Raw genomic sequence first — 20363 nt, forward strand, 5'->3', positions numbered from 1 at the left:
AAAGCCATCTAGCATGTGGAGAAAAGCAGCATTTTGACAGTCAGGCTGCTTTACACAACCTTCCAGAGTCATAAGCTGAGTCAGCAACTAAGCATTCAGCAACTGCAGAATAATTACATTAAAGGAGTTAGACTAAGATCAATGCACAAGAAAACAGCTCTCAAACTTGGCCCCTACAGCTGTTAAGCATGCTTTTTATGCATATTGTATGGGGCTGCAGCCCTGTAACTCAAGACAGATGACAATTAAGGAGCACTAGGCACAACCAGAGGCAAGTTTAAATGTAAATGTAATACGGATTGTCTGTCCCCTTCAAGGGCAGTAGAAACTAGGTGTCAGTCAACCCATGTTCCATGGCATGACCCTTTAAGGTTCCAGGAGTTTTGGGGTACTTGGGAGCCTAGTGAATGGCAGAGGCAAATACTGGGAAAGAGGGAATTAGTATATGGGGAAAATTCATGCTATGGCTTCTTTAAAGTCCCAGGAACTCTTGTAGAACAGGGTGGGAGCAAAGCTGGCACAAATCCTGGGAAGGAGGGTTGCATATAGGCTGAATCCTCCCTCATAAAAGGAGAGACGCTAGCAGGAGAAGAACTGCTTCCTGCTAAGCTTTCCCAATGCAAGGATGGAAGGACTGAACTGAAAAAATAGCCAGCTGAGAGATGCTGGTTTAAGACTGCAGCTGGCCTGAATTAGCACAGCCCCAGAAGGAAGGTTAAGGGAATCCTGATCCCAGGGGAAGAAACTTGTGTGGCTTATAGCACACAGGCTCCAGAAGGAGGGTTGTGGAACTCTTGAATAAAACTCTATCTGAATTATTACACAGGTCCAGAAGGAAGCTGTGGGACTCTAGAATTTAGGCCTGTCTGAATTAGCACACAGGCTCTAATCAGAAGGGGCAACAAACTTTGTACATGGAGTCATATACCAGATATGGACTGGTTACAGAGCTTCCAACCCAGAGGGAAACACATCTGGTTTCTTAAGATCCTTTAATGAACTGCCAGGTATAGCTGTTGTATGCTCAAACAAAGTATGCAGTGTTGCTTGAAGCCGTGTTGGTCCCAGAATATTAGAGACCCAAGGTGGATGAGGTAATATCTTTTATTGGACCAACTTCTGTTGATGAGACAGAAAAGCTTTTGAGCTACACAGAGCTCTTCCTCAGGTCCAGGAAAGGTATTCAGGGAGTCACAGCTAAACTATCTGTTCAACCTTGTATTTAGCTGTGACACACTTTGTGCAGCTCAAAAGCTTGTCTTGATCACCAACAGAAGTTGGTCCAATAAAAGTTCAGTATGGACCAGTCAGTTTAGTGTCTCTCAATTGTACTGAGTTGCTAATTACACCATCTGAATACCTAACAATTTGGTCATTTGTCTGTCCATTAGTTACAACAACAGGCTGTGGCTGGTTTGGAATCCTTGAGTCATCTTCTTGTTCTTCATCCGCCATCTGTAGAGTTTGTTCTGCTGATTGTTCTTTCTGAGGAACAAACTATAGATGTGACAGTTTCTGTTGAACTCTCCCCTGTCGGTCTCAATTACATATGATCTGGGTGATCAATTATTTTACTTTCCAACACCTGGCATTCTCCATCCTTTTTCTCCATCCAGTTGGATGTCACTATATTCTAGACCTGTCAGTTTTCTGAGTGATGTCTGTTGTACAAGTGTTTATAAGCTCTTTTTGCCTTTTTATCTGATTTGGCTACTCTGTTCACATCTGGCTACTTTAGAGATAGACTATTTTCCAAAGACGAAGCAGTAGTTCTGAGTTGTCTTCCCATCTGGAGTTGGGCTAGGCTATATCTAGTAACTGTTATCAGTGATGATCTGTAACTCAAAATAGCAAAGAATGGATCTTCTTGCTGTAGGACTTCCTTGGCTGTCTGTACAGCTCTCTCAACCTCTTCTGTGGGCTGCTAATAATACAACCAAAATCATATTTAGTTTGGAATGACAAATTCCACTCCAGTGAATTGTGGTCTGTTGTCCTTCACTAGTTGTTCTGTAATGGTAGAAATGGCAAAAGTGCACTTCAGTTTCTCAATAACACTGTGAGACATATGTCTTTCAGATACGTTATTTCTATACTTGGAAAAATAGTTCACTCCAACCTGGTAATAATGTCCTTTGAATTCACATAAATCTGCAACTAGTCTTTTCCAAGGTCTGTCTGGTAGAGGTTTTGTTATTAAAGGATCTTTGCATTGTGTTGGTCTGATATATCTTCATGTGAACATGGCAGAACTTTTATTCTTTACGTCCTTGCTGATGCCCAGCCACCATACTGACTGGTTAGCCTGTTAATGACATTTAGTTAGTTTCACTTTCTTAGTCTCCTTTAGATACTTGGGCCAGTTGGCCCTAAAGTAATTTAGAACTTCTTGAAGTTGTGTATCTGTCATGGTTGCTTGTTGTAACTGATGCAGTCTCTTTTCTGACACTGGTCGGTATGTGTCCACAGAATCTATGTATACCTTTCCATCATCTTCGAGTGGATTTTGGGAAATTCCTTTAGCCAAAGGAAGTGCTAAACTGACAACATTTATCACAACCTTTGGGATATTTTGCTTCTGAAGATTACCTTTGGGATTTACCAGTGCACCTGAAATTTTCCAAAGAAAGATGGTAGAACCGTTAATAAACTCAAATGGAGTTTCAGAGTAACAGCCGTGTTAGTCTGTATTTGTAAAAAGAAAAGGAGTACTTGTGGCACCTTAGAGACTAACCAATTTATTTGAGCATAAGCTCATAACCAAATAAATTGGTTAGTCTCTAAGGTGCCACAAGTACTTCAAATGGAGTTGTAGTTTTCATGGACAATATTTTGATAAATGGATCATCAACCAAAGAATATAACAAAACCTCTAACATTTAATCAGTCAGTCTGGACTGGAGCTACATAAGGATAAGTATGTTTTCTGTCTATACCAAATTGAGTTTTTGGGACAGACAATAAAAATACATGGAATCAGTCCTACATCTGAGAAAGTAAAAGCAATTCAGGAGTTGAAAACACCAATAAATATACTAGAACCGAGACATGTACTGGGCGGGTAAATTACCTTGGTCAATACCCACAAGATCTTTCTATAGTGACAAAACCACGGAATGAACTATTAAAGTCCAACACAGTGCGGCTATGGGGTCACATCAAGAAATTGACTTCAAGAAGGAGATAATCTCAACAGCTCCAATTCTCAAGTACTGTGATGTGAACAAACCCACAATGGTCAGGGTGGATGCAAACATCTATAGTCTAGGTGGCATATTGCTGCAACAAGGATCTGAGTGGAAGCCAATTATATTTTTCTCTTGCATGCTCACAGAAACAGAAAAACTACATGCACAGATTGAAAATGAGTTGCCTGGCAAGCATATGGACATGTCAGAACTTTTACAAATATCTGTGAAGACTGGATTCTTTTACACTGATAACAGACCATAAACCACTTATAGCCCTCACCAACAGAAAAGACCTAGATCAAGCACTGCTGAGATGCCAATCTCTATTGATAAGGTTAATGGATTTAACTTACATTCCTGGGAAAAATCTATTCGTAGCAGACACTCTTTTACAGACCCCAGCATCACAGCTTATAGATTCTATGCATCTGTTGTATGCTCAGATACAATAACTCCAAGAAAAACACTACAACCTCTTTCCTCACAAACTCACCCCAGGGACCTTTTACATGTTTCCCAAGTTAGACAAACAATGGAACCACGGCAGACCCATCACATCAGGCCACTCTTACTGAAGAAATATCAGGAGGCATAGAAACTGTCCTCAAACCACTTACTACACAAAAGGGCAGTTTCCACCAAGACACTACCAACTTCTCCCAGAAACTTTGCAACATTAACACCCCCCCCCAATCGCCCCCGTACACCATCTTTGCCACCATGGATGTCACCTCCCTACACAACAACATCCCTCACTATGACAGGAACGATGCCTGCCTCAAATACTCACAAGATAATGAACAATGCTCAGAAATCTACCCCAAACACATTGCCAAACTCATCCATTTCATCCTCACCCTCAACAACTTTACATTTAACAACAAACACTTTGTCCAAACCATGGAAACAGCCTTGGGTATTAGGATGGCTCCCCATTATGCCAACTTCTTCAAAGGCCATTTCAAGGAAGAATTTCTGGAAAAACTTACCACAAACCAATGATATATCTGAGGTACATCAATGATATTTTCGTCCTCTGGACAGACAACCTAAGCTCCCTCATAGATTTCCACCACAATTTTAACAATCGCTACCCATCCATCAAACTCTCTCTGAACATTCCCTCACCAGTGTCAACTTCCCTGACACCACAATCAGCTTCAACAATGGAACCCTATAAATGACTATATACAAAAAAAACCCACAAATCACCACACAACCTCCATAGATCCAGCAGCCATGTCATGAAAGAAATATTTCCTGAACTCCCTCTTCTGGCCTTCAAACAACACTTCAGCCTCACCAAGCACATCATCAGAAGCAAGCTTCACACAGACCAGAACACACCAACTCAAAGCAGCAACAGATCCTGCCATCATAACAGATACAAAACCTGCAGACATATCTCCACTGCTGTGATGATCAACACCACCCCAACATACCTTTCAAGATCCATGGGTCCTACACATGCCTATTACAACATGTGGTGTACCGCATTAGTGCATCAAATGCCTCAGCTACAGCTATGTGGGTGAAACCAGAAAATCACTATGTTCTCGAATGAACTCACACATAAAATGATAAAAGATACAAAAACACCGTATCATGGGTGAACACTTTTCACAAGATGATCACTCTCCATATTTCACTTCTCAGTCTTTGTCCTCAAAGGAAACCTGCAGAGCACCTTCAAAAGACAAGTCTGGAAACTTAAATTCATAACTCAACAGGTAGTGATCAATGGCTCCATGTCTAGTTGGCAGCCGGCATCAAGTGGAGTGCCCCAAGGGTCGGTCCTGGGGCCGGTTTTGTTCAATATCTTCATAAATGATCTGTAGGATGGTGTGGATTGCACTCTCAGCAAGTTTGCAGATGACACTAACCTGGGAGGAGAGGTAGATACGCTGGAGGGTAGGGATAGGATACCGAGGGACCTAGACAAATTGGAGGATTGGGCCAAAAGAAATCTGATGAGGTTCAACAAGGACAAGTGCAGAGTCCTGCACTTAGGATGGAAGAATCCAATGCACTGCTAGAGACTAGGGACCGAATGGCTAGGCAGCAGTTCTGCAGAAAAGGACCTGCAGTGGACGAAAAACTGGATATGAGTCAACAGTGTGCTCTTGTTCCCAAGAAGGCCAATGGCATTTTGGGATCTATAAGTAGGGGCATTGCCAGCAGATCGAGGGATGGAATCGTTCCCCTCTATTCGACACTGGTGAGGCCTCATCTGGAGTACTGTGTCCAGTTTTGGGCCCCACACTACAAGAAGGATGTGGAAAAATTGGAAAGAGTCCAGCGGAGAGCAACAAAAATGATTAGGGGACTGGAACACATGGGTTATGAGGAGAGGCTGAGGGAACTGGGGATGTTTAGTCTACGGAAGAGAAGAATGAGGGGGGATTTGATAGCTGCTTTCAACTACCTGAAAGGGGGTTCCAAAGAATCATAGAATATCAGGGTTGGAAGGGACCTCAGAAGGTCATCTAGTCCAACCCCCTGCTCAAAGTAGGACCAATCCCCAATTAAATCATCCCAGCCAGGGCTTTGTCAAGCCTGACCTTAAAAACTTCTAAGGAAGGAGATTCTACCACCTCCCTAGTTAACGCATTCCAGTGTTTTACCACCCTCCTAGTAAAAAGTTTTTCCTAATATCCAACCTAAACCTCCCCCACTGTAACTTGAGACCATTACTCCTTGTCCTGTCCTCTTCTACCACTGAGAATAGTCTAGAACCATACTCTCTGGAATCACCTCTCAGGTAGTTGAAAGCAGCTATCAAATCCCCCCTCATTCTTCTCTTCTGCAGACTAAACAATCCCAGTTCCCTCAGCCTCTCCTCAAAAGTCATGTGTTCCAGACCCCTAATCATTTTTGTTGCCCTTCGCCCGACTCTCTCCAATTTATCCACATCCTTCTTGAAGTGTGGGGCCCAAAACTGGACACAGTACTCCAGATGAGGCCTCACCAATGTCGAATAGAGGGGGACGATCACGTCCCTCGATCTGCTCGCTATGCCCCTACTTATACATCCCAAAATGGCATTGGCCTTCTTGGCAACAAGGGCACACTGCTGACTCATATCCAGCTTCTCGTCCACTGTCACCCCTAGGTCCTTTTCTGCAGAACTGCTGCCTAGCCATTCGGTCCCTAGTCTGTAGCTGTGTATTGGGTTCTTCCATCCTAAGTGCAGGACCCTGCACTTATCCTTATTGAACCTCATCAGATTTCTTTCGGCCCAATCCTCCAATTTGTCTAGGTCCCTCTGTATCCTATCCCTGCCCTCCAGCGTATCTACCACTCCTCCCAGTTTAGTATCATCCGCAAATTTGATGAGAGTGCAATCCACACCATCCCCCAGATCATTTATGAAGATATTGAACAAAACTGGCCCCAGGACCGACCCCTGGGGCACTCCACTTGATGCAGGCTGCCAACTAGACATGGAGCCATTGATCACTACCCGTTGTGCCTGACAATCTAGCCAACTTTCTACCCACCTTATAGTGCATTCATCCAGCCCATACTTCTTTAACTTGCTGACAAGAATACTGTGGGAGACCGTGTCAAAAGCTTTGCTAAAGTCAAGAAACAATACATCCACTGCTTTCCCTTCATCCACAGAACCAGTAATCTCATCATAGAAGGCGATTAGACCTTCCCTTGGTGAATCCATGCTGACTGTTCCTGATCACTTTCCTCTCATGTAAGTGCTTCAGGATTGATTCTTTGAGGACCTGCTCCATAATTTTTCCGGGGACTGAGGTGAGGCTGACTGACCTGTAGTTCCCACAATCCTCCTTCTTCCCTTTTTTAAAGATTGGCACTGCATTAGCCTTTTTCCAGTCATCCGGGACTTCCCCCGTTCGCCACGAGTTTTCAAAGATAATGGCCAATGGCTCTGCAATCACAGCTGCCAATTCCTTTAGCACTCTCGGATGCAACTCGTCCAGCCCCATGGACTTGTGCACGTCCAGCTTTTCCAAATAGTCCCTAACCACCTCTTTCTCCAAAGAGGGCTGGCCATCTATTCCCCATGTTGTGATGCCCAGCGCAGCAGTCTGGGAGCTGACCTTGTTCGTGAAAACAGAGGCAAAAAAAGCATTGAGTACATTAGCTTTTTCCACATCCTCTGTCACTAGGTTGCCTCCCTCATTCATTAAGGGGCCCACACTTTCCTTGGCTTTCTTCTTGTTGCCAACATACCTGAAGAAACCCTTCTTGTTACTCTTGACATCTCTGGCTAGCTGCAGCTCCAGGTGCGATTTGGCCCTCCTGATTTCATTCCTACATGCCCGAGCAATATTTTTATACTCTTCCCTAGTCATATGTCCAACCTTCCACTTCTTGTAAGCTTCTTTTTTATGTTTAAGATCCGCTAGGATTTCACTGTTAAGCCAAGCTGGTCGCCTGCCATATTTACTATTCTTTCGACACATTGGGATGGTTTGTCCCTGTAACCTCAGTAGGGATTCCTTGAAATACAGCCAGCTCTCCTGGACTCCTTTCCCCTTCATGTTAGTCCCCCAGGGGATCCTACCCATCTGTTCCCTGAGGGAGTCGAAGTCTGCTTTCCTGAAGTCCAGAGTCCGTATCCTGCTGCTTAACTTTCTTCCCTGTATCAGGATCCTGAACTCAACCAACTCATGGTCACTGCCTCCCAGATTCCCATCCACTTTTGCTTCCCCCAATAATTCTTCCTGGTTTGTGAGCAGCAGGTCAAGAAAAGCTCCCGCCCTAGTTGGGTCCTCTAGCACTTGCAGCAGGAAGTTGTCCCCTACGCTTTCCAAAAACTTCCTGGATTGTCTATGCACCGCTGTATTGCTCTCCCAGCAGATATCAGGAAAATTAAAGTCACCCATGAGAACCAGGGCATGTGATCTAGTAGCTTCTGCGAGCTGCCGGAAGAAAGCCTCATTCACCTCATCCCCCTGGTCCGGTGGTCTATAGCAGACTCCCACCACTACATCACTCTTGTTGCTCACACTTCTAAAGAGGATGGATCTAGACTGTTCTCAGTGGTAGCAGATGACAGAACAAGGAGTAATGGTCTCAAGTTGCAGTGGGGGAGGTTTAGGTTGGATATTAGGAAAAACTTTTTCACTAGGAGGGTGGTGAAACACTGGAATGCGTTACTTAGGGAGGTGGTGGAATCTCCTTCCTTAGAAGTTTTTAAGGTCAGGCTTGACAAAGCCCTGGCTGGGATGATTTAATTGGGGATCGGTCCTGCTTTGAGCAGGGGGTTGGACTAGATGACCTCCTGAAGTCCCTTCCAACCCTGATATTCTATGATTCTGTGAACTCTATTGGACACTAAAAACCATTGACTAAAAAGACACACCAGTTTTACAGTTCATTACAACAATTTGCAATATATCGTACTACCTGCTAAACCTTAGCTACCCACTCTATTTGAAGTGGTGTCCTACAGCATGTGTGAAACCCTTATGCTTAATAACCTTTCCCATTTTATATATAGTTCTGACACTCTGGCTACTTTCTCCATACCTGAAGAAGAACTGCAGGGACTTCTGGCAGATTCATTAAATCTACCAGCTGTGATAGGCACTAGATTATGACCATCATTCGTATTTTGGCAAATCCCCTGTAGGAATTTCTGAACTGCAGTTTGTATGAACCCCACAAACACTGTGAACAGACTATTTAACTAGGAAAGTGATTTAAAATATATTTAATTTTTAAAATATTATTTTTTCCTCTTTACCCTGGGTATTCAGCTCCAGCAACAGTCCCAAGCTTCTAGATATTGAACCAAAGATAAACCATAGCTTGAAAGCATAAACACAATCATTTATCATAATTCTTGAAGCTTACAAAAGTGGCTCTTTAAAACGAGAGATTTAAAACACACTATAAAAATAAAACTAAAAAGTTCTTCTCAGGGTTAGAAAGCTTAGCTTCCTTTTAACAACACGTGTTTAAAACTTCTTGCTTTACTAATTTCTCCTACAAGCACCAGAGGTAAATACAAATGTGCTTTCTGTTTGTTTTCACTTTTTCTTTACTTTGCAAGGCCTTTTCCTGCGCTGCTGCTTTATTTTTTATTTTTTTAAAATTTTCATTCTAAGTTTTCAAACAATTTCTCAAAGCTGTGGAAAGCAGACACAATGGTCCCATCATGAGCGTAAGAAGAAAGTTTAAATGGTACTGGGATCTGGCGTGCACACACACATTGCCTGATGTTCTAACTACAGGTCATTGAACAGTATGAGTTTATGAAAGCAAGCCAAATCCATATTACTGGCTCACATTTCAAACACAATTCAGGTTTCTCTTTGATTCTATATTAAGGTAAAAGCCTGTGGGATTTACTTGCTCAGGGAGATGATAAAAACTGAATGATAACAGTATTAATATGGAGTCTTACTCTTCATTTTTAATTTGGTGACTACTCTTTCGAGCATTGTGCAGGTTATAGTGTCTGATTGTACAGTATACTGGAAATATGCTACAGAGACAAATGATCTACTAAGGTTTCTCCAATCTTATCAGGAAACAGAATGACATTTAACTAAGGCCCTGTCCATATCATGGTTGAAACTGTGCCACCTACCACCATATTTAAATACCATTGTTGCTGGCAAGCCCTAGTACTGTTTACTTGATTAGCATGGACTGGGAATTTTTTTGAGGACTGTTCTTGAAACAAAAGCAATGCAAAGCATTTGGAAACCTGAATGCCCCTTGCCTGGGAGATCTCTGGATTGCAGAGAGTAGCAGGCTCTGTCTCTTCCCCACTCCCAGTCCTGATGTAGGGGGCATACTGGGAACATTTCTGGGGAGGGGTGTGGTCATGACATCATATACTTCAGCAAGCCCCAGCTGTTGAAATCCCTTTGACGATCATCATTGCAGTGTGGCATAATTTAGAGAACGCCTCAATCTGACTTTTGTAGTTCCAGGAATCACTGGGGAATGCAAAGATGGCTTGTCTTCTTCTCTGTGCAGTTCCACCGAGAAGACCACTGATTCAGCTAAGGACCTAAACCTGCTTCTCTACGTATAGTATACAATGGAGTTCTAACATGATTGTAACATGCTCTTCAGAGGCAAAATATACCCTGTCTACATTGTAAGAGAAAAGCATGCTTATAAATAATTGCTGGTATGGATTCAACATAAACAGAAAGAGAGGCACTAATAATGATACTCTTTTCTTCTCCAACTGTTGCCTTCTATCAGAGTGTCTCAAAGCACGATACAAAATCCCCCCCTCTCATTTTTTAACTTGTGTAGTCTAGAAAAAAATATAGCATATGCATATTTACTTATGCAGAAATTGTGACCACAGAACTTATTCCACTGAGAAGTTGGATGTGATGTTTAAATCTTTATCAGAACATATGTGAATTCTGCAAGAATTTTTCACTCACATTAAAACAATACACCAAATGAAACAAGCTTTTCTCACGTGCTTGTAAGTTTACTTCAAAAAATATTACAAACCTAGATGAAGTTCCCTATTCTTTGGGTGGTATTTCTAATACAAAACTTAATTTTGCAAATGAACCCTATCTTTATAATGAGCCAAATCTAAACCTCAAGTCCAATTATCGCCAAACAAAGTTTGAAATCTCCATCTGGACTTCTGCCGCTAGTCTAAAATCGGAGTAGTACTAAGATATTTCCTGAAATATCTTGAGGAACCAAGTGAAGGCACTTTCCGAAGATTAAGAGTGAGACAGAAAAGGAGATGCATTTTGATCAATATTTTCCTATTATCCTAGAAGACTAACTTAGGTATGGAAATACTTCTGTGAGGGAAGGAAAAACGAGAACATGAAACAATGTCTTTTAAAAAAGTAGTATTCTATAGGTTTAAGTTTCTCCTCCAAATATCTTGGATTTAAGGGCTTTCCAGATTTGCTCTCTTTGAGAAAGTCAAAGAAGAGAAATTTCTCAAGGTTGCCCTCAACGGCCTAGTAAATTCTGTGCTGCCTAGTCCTGTCTCTAAAGAGATTGTGTACATATCTGGAGATATGCCAGTCCCATTTTAAGGTTTTTAGACATACCAGTTGTGCAGTTAGTCAGGCTTGCATAGAAACCAGTTCTTATACTTAACCATAGATGGCTTGTGGTATCCACTGACTTTGTAGCAAAAATCCTGCTTCTGTAGTGTAGCCAGTTATGCGGTCATATTCTTATTAGTCCTTTGTTCATATATTACAAATAAATGCCACATATCAACCAGATTCACCAGTGAGCATCCTTAATTTCCAAAAACAAATTCGCTGGCAATTCTAATGTTTTTTCCTATGGGAGTAAGTCATGTAGAGTGGGTGCATCCAGGCTATGTGTCCTCCCAACAGCCAACTAAGCCCCAAACACGCAGGAATGCCAGGAGTTTAGGGAAAGCAGGCCATATTGGATCCTCTCTCCTCTTTCATTAACTTCGGGATTATCTTCATGAGTGGCATTGGTTTAATGCTTTCTATGGAGAAGAAGAGGTGGCAGCATTAAGTCCCAGAAATGCATTTTTCCGAAATCTCATTTAAAATTCAGCACCTTGCTGTTAGTTTCTGCTAGTGCTTTACATGGGGGCTGCACAAACTAAATTAGTATAAGATAAGCACAGTAGGAGAGAAACAACACAGAAGAGAACCTCTCCAAGATGCACAGTGTACACCTTATTTACTATTAAAGTTAGTTCCTGAGCAGCAAAATTGTCATCAGGTAAAGAATAGCATGTGCTTAGGTTTACAAAGTTATATATATCACCTAAAAAAATCATTAGTGGAAGATTCTTGTGTTTTTACAGTTTCCCAGAGGAATGCAAGTACGTTGCACAGATTCCAACTCTGCTTTTAATGAGTTTGCCAGAAGCCATTTCTTACAGTGTTTATCATAATTTCTTTCAACAATAATTCAAATGCATGATGGGAAGTGGAAGTCAGAAAGTTGAAGCAGAAGGGACAAACCTGATACTTGTGATTAATTCCTGACAGTAATCGGTGCAACTATTTAGAATTATTCCAAGTGAAACAAAAGACTAAGGATCAAATTGAGCCCCAAACATTCATATGGGCTGCTGACTGACTTCAGTGGGAAGTGTATGCATGTCTCAGAGGACAGAACCAGCCTCTTAGGGAGTGCCCTGTCTGACAGAAAGGGTAATTCTTTTCACTGGTGACAATGACAGGGAAATGTTGTCACTCTCTCAACCAAACAAAAATAAAAATCAATACAAAGTATTACAAGTTACATATAAGTATATATCTATTTATAAATATGCTCAGGACATACCATCTTAAAGATGTGTGACCCCAACAAGAAAATAATCTCTACTGCACTGAAAAGAAAAATACCACAAATACAAGAGTAAATTGGCTTCCAGTATGTTTCAGTAATGTTATTCTAAAGTTCACTGATCATCAATGTTCATCTTTAATAGATACAAATATATTTATAGCTCAGCAACTCTTTTACAATGTATTATGTACAATACTTGATTTCTACATAAAAACTAGAGTTTATTATTGTTACAATATCCTGCAATCATATTTAGCACTAACCATCCTAGGATCTGAAATTGCATTGCAAGCATTAACTAACTAATCCGCACAATACCTTTCAAGGTACTAAGTGATTATTTACTTTAATACAAGGTTAAATTAGGGATAACATTTCATTTTGCAGATGCTTTCATCTTCTTACAATGCCTTTTCAGGCAATTCCATAATATTTTAGTAATTCTGCAAGTTGCAGGTAGGAATCTCTCTAAGAGACTGTAGGTAGAGACTAATAAGTGAAAGTAGGCTCTATCTCCCCATCCATTAAATTTTTTTAAAATAATTTTTACACACAATCTTGTGGCTTTGAAGTAGATAATGTATTAAAAAAAATCTTGTACCTTGATCCTGAACATTTAATAATACTAACATCCAGTTACTATTCAAAGCAAAAGCATATTTCTATCAACTTTTGGTCCCAAACAGGTCACAGAGTGATTGTGAGTTGGTAAATAATAAAGGGATACAATTTGTTAATCCAGTCAACTTCTGAAGACCAAAGCAATCAAACATACCATGAGTTGGTGTCTTTTCTCGTCTCCGAACTCCTGTGGTTCTGCCTCTCTCATACTCAGAGACCATTGGATGGCCCTCATCTTCAATTAATGTGTAATACTTCCCACTTTCATGCTCCAGAAAGTAGCTAGGTGACTCGGAGCCTTTCATTCCAGACTTTCCATATTTGCTGATGTCATCACAAGACATTATTCCAATTTCATCCCTAAAAATATTGACATAAAATAATAATCCAAAGAGATATGGGGAAAGGATCACTTAATGATGAAGACCTAAAGTGGACGTTCTACTTCCCACTCTGTTCTAAACAATGGTGCGTTGTCATTAGGATACCATTTATTATGTGAATGAGAAATTTGATATTTTGCACTATTTGGCAGTAACTGAAAAAAAAAGTGACTGTACCTGCTGCCAAAATAGAAAGCAGTGCTGACCATTTTTTTTTATTTTCTTTGAAAGCAAAATAATTCATTTCAGCTAATTATTTTAGTGTTTATCAGACTTACGGGACAAGAAGTACTCATTTTTACAAAACATAGTATAGGCATTGACTATAATCATAAAAGAAAAAACTTTGTTTCCAATATAAATTCCTAATGTGCTGATCATCAAAGACTCTGTACTTAAATTTTACACCAAGTTAAAGAGGCAACAAATCTCAACATTGTCACTGTGGAATAAGAATAGTTTTTTACCCGACATTAACCATGTTTCTCCGAGATATTGCAGTTGGTGTGAATCCCACTAAAGATCTGCAGGTGCCTCGAAGACCCGAGATAAAATTATTTTGAACAGCAGGATCTGTTGTGGCCATACGTGCAACATGTGCATCCTCACGCTCATATGTGAGGGCATAAAAGGTGGAGTGATGCAACCCTTCCTCAGGTCCCTCACAATTCCTGTGACAGCTGAGGATTCAGAGAGTGGGGATAGAGGGTGGGTCAAGGCATTCACGTTGACATTATCTTGGATAACCCATTACCGTAGGGTAAGTAATAGTTCTTTCTTCTTCAAGTATATGTCAGTGTGGATCCTACTGTAGGTGACTGGCAAGTAGTGTCCCCTCTGGATGATGGGTGAGGAGTTTCAGCTGCGTTAGTCAAACACATATTGTAGTACCACCCTCCTGAACTTGGCATCTACCCTGGTGGGTAAATCCACTGCATAGTGCTGTGGTCCTTGAACTGGGGGGCACAGAGGAATGTTTTGGGCTGGGTGCACTGGGGTTCTGTTGATGTAAGCCTCTGAAAACACCCAGCATATGTAACTTCTGTATATCCCCAGGATTGCAGAGTGGCCTATGAGTCTTTTAGTGAATGGAATGTTCCATGAGTTCTGCTACTAAAGAACTCCATCCTTCAAAGGGCAGGTCCTGCAGGGCTGGCCCACAACATTTTGGCACCTGAGGCAGGGAGCTCAAATGACGCCCCCATGCTCCCTCACTTGGGCCAAAACTTTGAAAAGTCTCAATTCTGCCTTTTTCCTATTCTACCCCTCGCATGGTACTGCTCTGCTACCTACCCCAATAAAGAAGAACTAACAACTCAAAATGACTTGTTCAAAAATTTTAAGTAACTCTTAACTTCCAAACGCCTGAACAGCAAATGTAACTTTTCTTGTCTGCATAGTAAACACTGGCATTTGTATCTGTTTGAATAATCAAAGTGGTGCTTTCTGTGCCTTCTTGGTTGCAAAGATTTGAACTGCTTCCTGAAGGTCCACAGTCTGGACCAGCTCATGCTCTACTGAAATGGTTGCAAGGCCGACCAGCCTCTCCTGTGTCATTGTGGAGCATAGATGTGTTTTTATTAACTTCAGCTTGGAGAAGCTGCGTTCTCCACTGGCAACTGTTACAGGAAGTGTTAGACGTATGCACAGAGCAACAGTGTATCTTGAAAGGGCTTTCAGTTCATCACCTAAATCACTCGCATCAATATCGAGCATATCATCATGTGTCAACACTCTCTCTAGTGCCCTGCATTGCTGGTGTAGGTCTTCTTCTGGTATAGTGAGGAGTTTTGGAATATCATACAACATCCAAAATATACTGCTGTGTTCCTTGAGCTGCATGAAACGTTCTTCAATGGACTGTATTGCACAATCTAGCACCTGGTTAAAGAATTCAACTTTGAATGATTGTTTGGGGTCTCTTATGGGATTATCCCATGCCTCATAATCAAAGTGTCTTCTTCTTCGGTGACTCTTGTATTCTTGAATGGGTGGGAAAATAGCTTCAGTGTGAAGTTCCTCTGTCAACTTCTGTGTACTCTTCAGAACGTTTTGAAATCCTTCACCTGATCGGTAGGACTGTAGGTATGACTTTGCTTTGTCCAGTTGTTCTATTGCTCCAGATATATCAAGGTCAACACGTTGGAGTCTCTTGCTTACAACATTTATTTCAAACAGTATGTCATGCCACAACACTAAGCCACACAGAAATTTGAAGTTATGTATGTTTCTGGTGATTCCATTTCCCTCTGCCATTGTTCTCCCATGAACAGTTACTGTCATAGCATTATCCTCAATAATGGCAACTATGGCATCATCTATGTTCCCAATTTGGCGTTTGATAGGCTTTATCGCCTCCACTTGACTTTCCCATCATGTGGCACTCAGTGCTTTCAGTGTCAGAGAGGATGTTCCCAGATGTTGCTTCCCCGCACAACACAGGTTTGTAATGTCCACTCCATACCCTCCAACATCTTCAGAGTTCACTTAACTCTCTCACGCTTCTCACTCTTCAAGCCATGGGTAGGTGACCTACTCCCAATATTACCACTATCTTCTATCTTCAGGAAGAGCATCAAAGTAAAGCTGTTGTTCTCACAATCCATAGGAAACTTCTGCAGAACATCAGATTTCCTGCCCAGTCCAATTCAGAAACAGTGGGGTCCTCAACACTGCAAGTTTATCTTTCTGCTAATGACTGAGCTAGCTTCTAACTCATTCTAGAGCTGAGAGATGCCTTAGAATGCACTGGTACTATCTGAAGGTATTTTCTGTGGATGGGGAAAGGGAGATTTACCCTTCCTGGTCCCCTGAAAACAAAAGATGAGGAATCATACCAGCTGGTCATCCCTGAAAAGCCAGAAAGGGCTTATCTGGCTGCCTCCTTAAAGGCGGCAGACAGGGGTTGAGGGACTACTACATCACTACTAAAAGTGCAAGCCTCTGAGTAAGACATAAGAGTCTCACCAAAGTCAATGAGACTTCTCACATGATTAAACCTATGCTCCTGCTTAAGTGCTTTTCTGGACCAGGGTCTAAAACAGTGTCATCTCCCAGTCAGTTGTTTAAGTGGAAACAAAAGGTGCTATGACATTATTAAAAACAAAAGTCACTCCGAATTTTGGTATCCTGGCTAACATATTCCTTCCTCTTAATTCTGCTGCACATTAGCTAGCAATTCAGAATAGTGCTAGACTTTCATGGCTGCATGGAGGATGATAGTTATGACATTTCCTATATATAGCCACTCCTTTACAGCTTTTTATTTTAATTAAACGCCTTGTACAACATCTTGAAATATTTGATTATACATAAAGTGGAAGGAAAGAGTAAATTGTTTCTGTTTTAACATTGTCTGAGAATGCTCAGATTCACTGGGAGATTTACCTTGGACCATAAAGTCCTGACATGGGAGAGAGGATGAAAATGTCCTGGAGAGCAGAGCTGTCAATTTTTGAGGACATGCCCATTGTGCTGGTTGGAGTTGTGGAGCTGCTTGTTGGACTGGTTGGAATCACGGGCTGTGAAAGAGAAACAAACAAATTAAAAATGAAACTCATCATTTCCATGCTACATTTCAGTGGTGCTCTCACAAAGCTAAACTGTGTTTTCTTAGCGGGGATCACCATTCTCTTGGCTGCTCTCTCTTTTGGATTAGCCATAATTACAGCTTCTTGCAGAAGGGATGTTTGTTGAAATTTCCCCCTGCTTTTGTAAGCATTGCAAGACCAAAGTTATTTGGTGGAAGAGGCTGAACTAAAGCAAACATATCTGTATTAGAGTAGCAGCCGTGTTAGTCTGTATTCACAAAAAGAAAAGGAGTATTTGTGGCACCTTAGAGACTAACACTGTATTAGTGTTCAAGATGTCTTATGGAAAGTTTTAAAAATTGTAAGTCAAAGAAGTATGATCTTTAAACTTCAAAACAAGCAGCAACAGATTAGAGAATACTTAGAACACTGGGGTATGTTAAATCCACTCAGTGTTGCACTGTGGGATAGCCATTATTAAAATACAAGTAAGTTGCACGTGGTTTATGTTCTCCAACTGATCACCCCCCCGTACTAATTAGGGTGGCCACTGGTGCATACCCAGAACACTGGACATTCTGGTACTTCTGAAAACGGCATTGACTCTCCCCTGTCTTCATGACCCCATCCCTGCTGTCATGATCTCGCATGCATGGTTCGTGCAAGTTCACACCAGTGGGGCAGAGTGGCATGCTCTTCAAAATGACAGCCTCCGTCTTATGAGGCAAAACCAAATACAGTTTTATACCAGCACTGGACAGGGGACAAACCTGGGGGGGAAAAACAGGACTGTCCGATTTAAAACTGGAGAAATGGCCTGCCTATTACTAATTCAAGCAGATATTTCTGCACTTTCAATAGCTCTCCTCTCTATTCCTGTGGGAACACAACACCCATAAGTTTAATGTATAGTATTTATTCCCTGCTAAAAGGGGTGGAGTTGCTCCAAAAGTTGAGATTTGTCAGTGGGAATGGAATTAATTATATACAGAAGCTAGTTGTTTCCAAATAGGATTTTCTCTTGGCTGTATCTGAAGAGGGAATTTCTATAGTGGAAATGCTTTAATTGTATCCCATGCTTTAATTGTATTTAATTATAGACTGTACAATACGGATGCTAAATGAAAGAGTTCAGAACCATAATATTGGGGGATGGGAGGGAAGGCTTCTTACTACTCCTACCTCTCCCTTTGGGACATAACTACAGGATTCCTATGGAAACCGGATCTTTGGCCCATCCACTCCAGCTGCTCCTTATTCTTTATCTGAAAGCCTAATCCTGTCTGTGACATTTGTGGCTCCATGCCAACTGATTGTGAGGCCACAATTAATGAAATATAAATTAATCTGAGGAATAAGCAGAAACATCACCAGCACACATCTTATTTAAAAAAAGTGAAGTTCATCCCTGGTTGGAAGGATAGTATCAGATAATGTTCTGAATGGGCTCTCTGTGGGAGGTCAACTGTCTGCATGCCCATACAGGGCACTGCACACTTCCTGTATGACACAGAAATGGGCTCAGCACCACCCCTGCATTATACTGATGCACAGAGGCCATTTAGCAGTCCAAGGGCATTTCAAGATGAGCCAGAGAAGGATCCCTGGATTTGTGTTTATATTGATCTAGTGGCCTCTGTACCCCATGCAATTGGCATGGAAGGTCTACAGCTGTTAGTCCAGCCTAAGGGCTGGGGAGATGGACTACACCTCCCTTACTGCTCTTCACTGTGTCTGCATAGAGCCCAGACACTTTGGATGAAATTGATTCCATCCACATAGAGCCCAAGATACTGTTTTCATGCAAATGTTTTTATTATAGTATAAAAAGGGAAGAGAAATACAGACATTATATAGATCTGTACACTATTGAGATGTGTCACTACACAGAACTTTTCAGAGACAACTTTATGGCTCAAGGGATTGGTAATGGAATACACACCAGTCACTTGTGTGATCATTCATTAATTCACAGCACTAGTCATTGTTGGTTACTGCTAGCAGATTGCTGCTTTAAGTAATCTGTTGATGGTTTCACTCCAGTTGCTAGTGGACAGATGTGCACATAACTAAAACCACCATCATAACTGATAAACCTTTTTGGCAGTATCAGCAGAGAAATTAAGAGTTCACTAGCCTGGACACTGAACTACCCTCTCACCCCTAAAAGAATGGCTCCTCCAGCTCAGTGTTCAGGAATACGGGTGGTATACTCTAGAAAACTCTATGATTGTTCATACTAGTCTTTATATAGACAGAAGAGGTCAGCATTCTTCTTGTCAGTTCTCTCTCCAAAAGTTAATTTAGAGCAATGCTGGAGATGGGAGGGGAATTAAAAAAAATGTGGAACCTGCAGTCTTTAAACTTGTAATTTTTTCTCGAAGTGTTTTTTCTGTTTCTAATTTTAGCTTTTCTAGGACTATATTATTTTTTAGGATTAGGACATCTGGCTACTTACACTACTTGCCCCTGTTTCACATACACTGATAATAGATGATGCAAAATGATTTAACACTGGCAAAAATGTAACATGAAGCCAGCAAACACAGTAAACTACAAAGCTCTTGTCTAATACAATTTGACTCATATTAGAGCACAGAAATAGGGGAAATATAGAAATGAACAAACAATATGTTAAATAATAGGCTGACTATATTACAAATGTCAGTGCAAAGGTCCCACTCACAGTTGTGATATTATTGAACTGATGTTGTGATATAAATCACTATTTGAGAAACCAAGCTAGATTTTTTATTCACAATATAAAAAGGTACAGGTTACTACCAGTCACAGTAATCAGCAATGACTTGTCTTCTCACATCTGTTTTGGGAGCCACACCCTGCAATATTACTGTTAACAGGCATTACAAGTAGTTAGAATGAGCTAATCATGCTGAATTGAGATATTATGTTAATGTCCTAACCTTATATGACACCTGCATATAGAAGCATCAAAGACTGACCCTGTGGGTGTTGCTATAGGTAATTAATTAATACAGAAGGGCTATGAAAAAGGTAAATATAATATAAATGAATTTTAAAGTACAAAAAGTTAAGGACATATTTTAATCAAACAATTACTGGCTCCTAGATATAAGGATACATTTTCATTGTAACTGTGTTTTTCATAGATGCAATATAGTATCTCTATCTACAGACCATTGTATATGTATTTAGGGCATGGAGATATATATATATTTGGGCAGGTTGTATAGATTATTTATGTGGAAGCCTCTAGTTTGAAGACACACAAATGTGATTAAATACATGCAGCTAGTTTTCTAGCAGGCTAGAAGGAAAACCAAGTGAATCTAGGAATCAGGTGGGGAATACCAGAATTATCTAGAACCACATCTTTGAATCCTGAC

The 20363-nt window shown here is 41.0% G+C and overlaps 1 protein-coding gene across 1 annotated transcript in view; it reads right to left on the minus strand.

Annotated features, from left to right (window-relative positions):
- Positions 1–20363, minus strand: part of LOC140917643 (connector enhancer of kinase suppressor of ras 2) — a 461714-nt gene that overhangs the window by 142960 nt on the left and 298391 nt on the right. The window contains exons 11-12 of the mRNA XM_073360900.1: positions 16853–16986; positions 13237–13442 (exon numbers count right to left, since the gene is read on the minus strand). Coding sequence (XP_073217001.1) covers positions 13237–13442; positions 16853–16986 — 340 coding nt within the window. The remainder of the gene's footprint in view (positions 1–13236; positions 13443–16852; positions 16987–20363) is intronic.

The sequence above is a fragment of the Lepidochelys kempii genome, chromosome 9 (genome assembly GCF_965140285.1).
Source record: "Lepidochelys kempii isolate rLepKem1 chromosome 9, rLepKem1.hap1, whole genome shotgun sequence".
Lineage (NCBI taxonomy): Eukaryota > Metazoa > Chordata > Testudines > Cheloniidae > Lepidochelys > Lepidochelys kempii.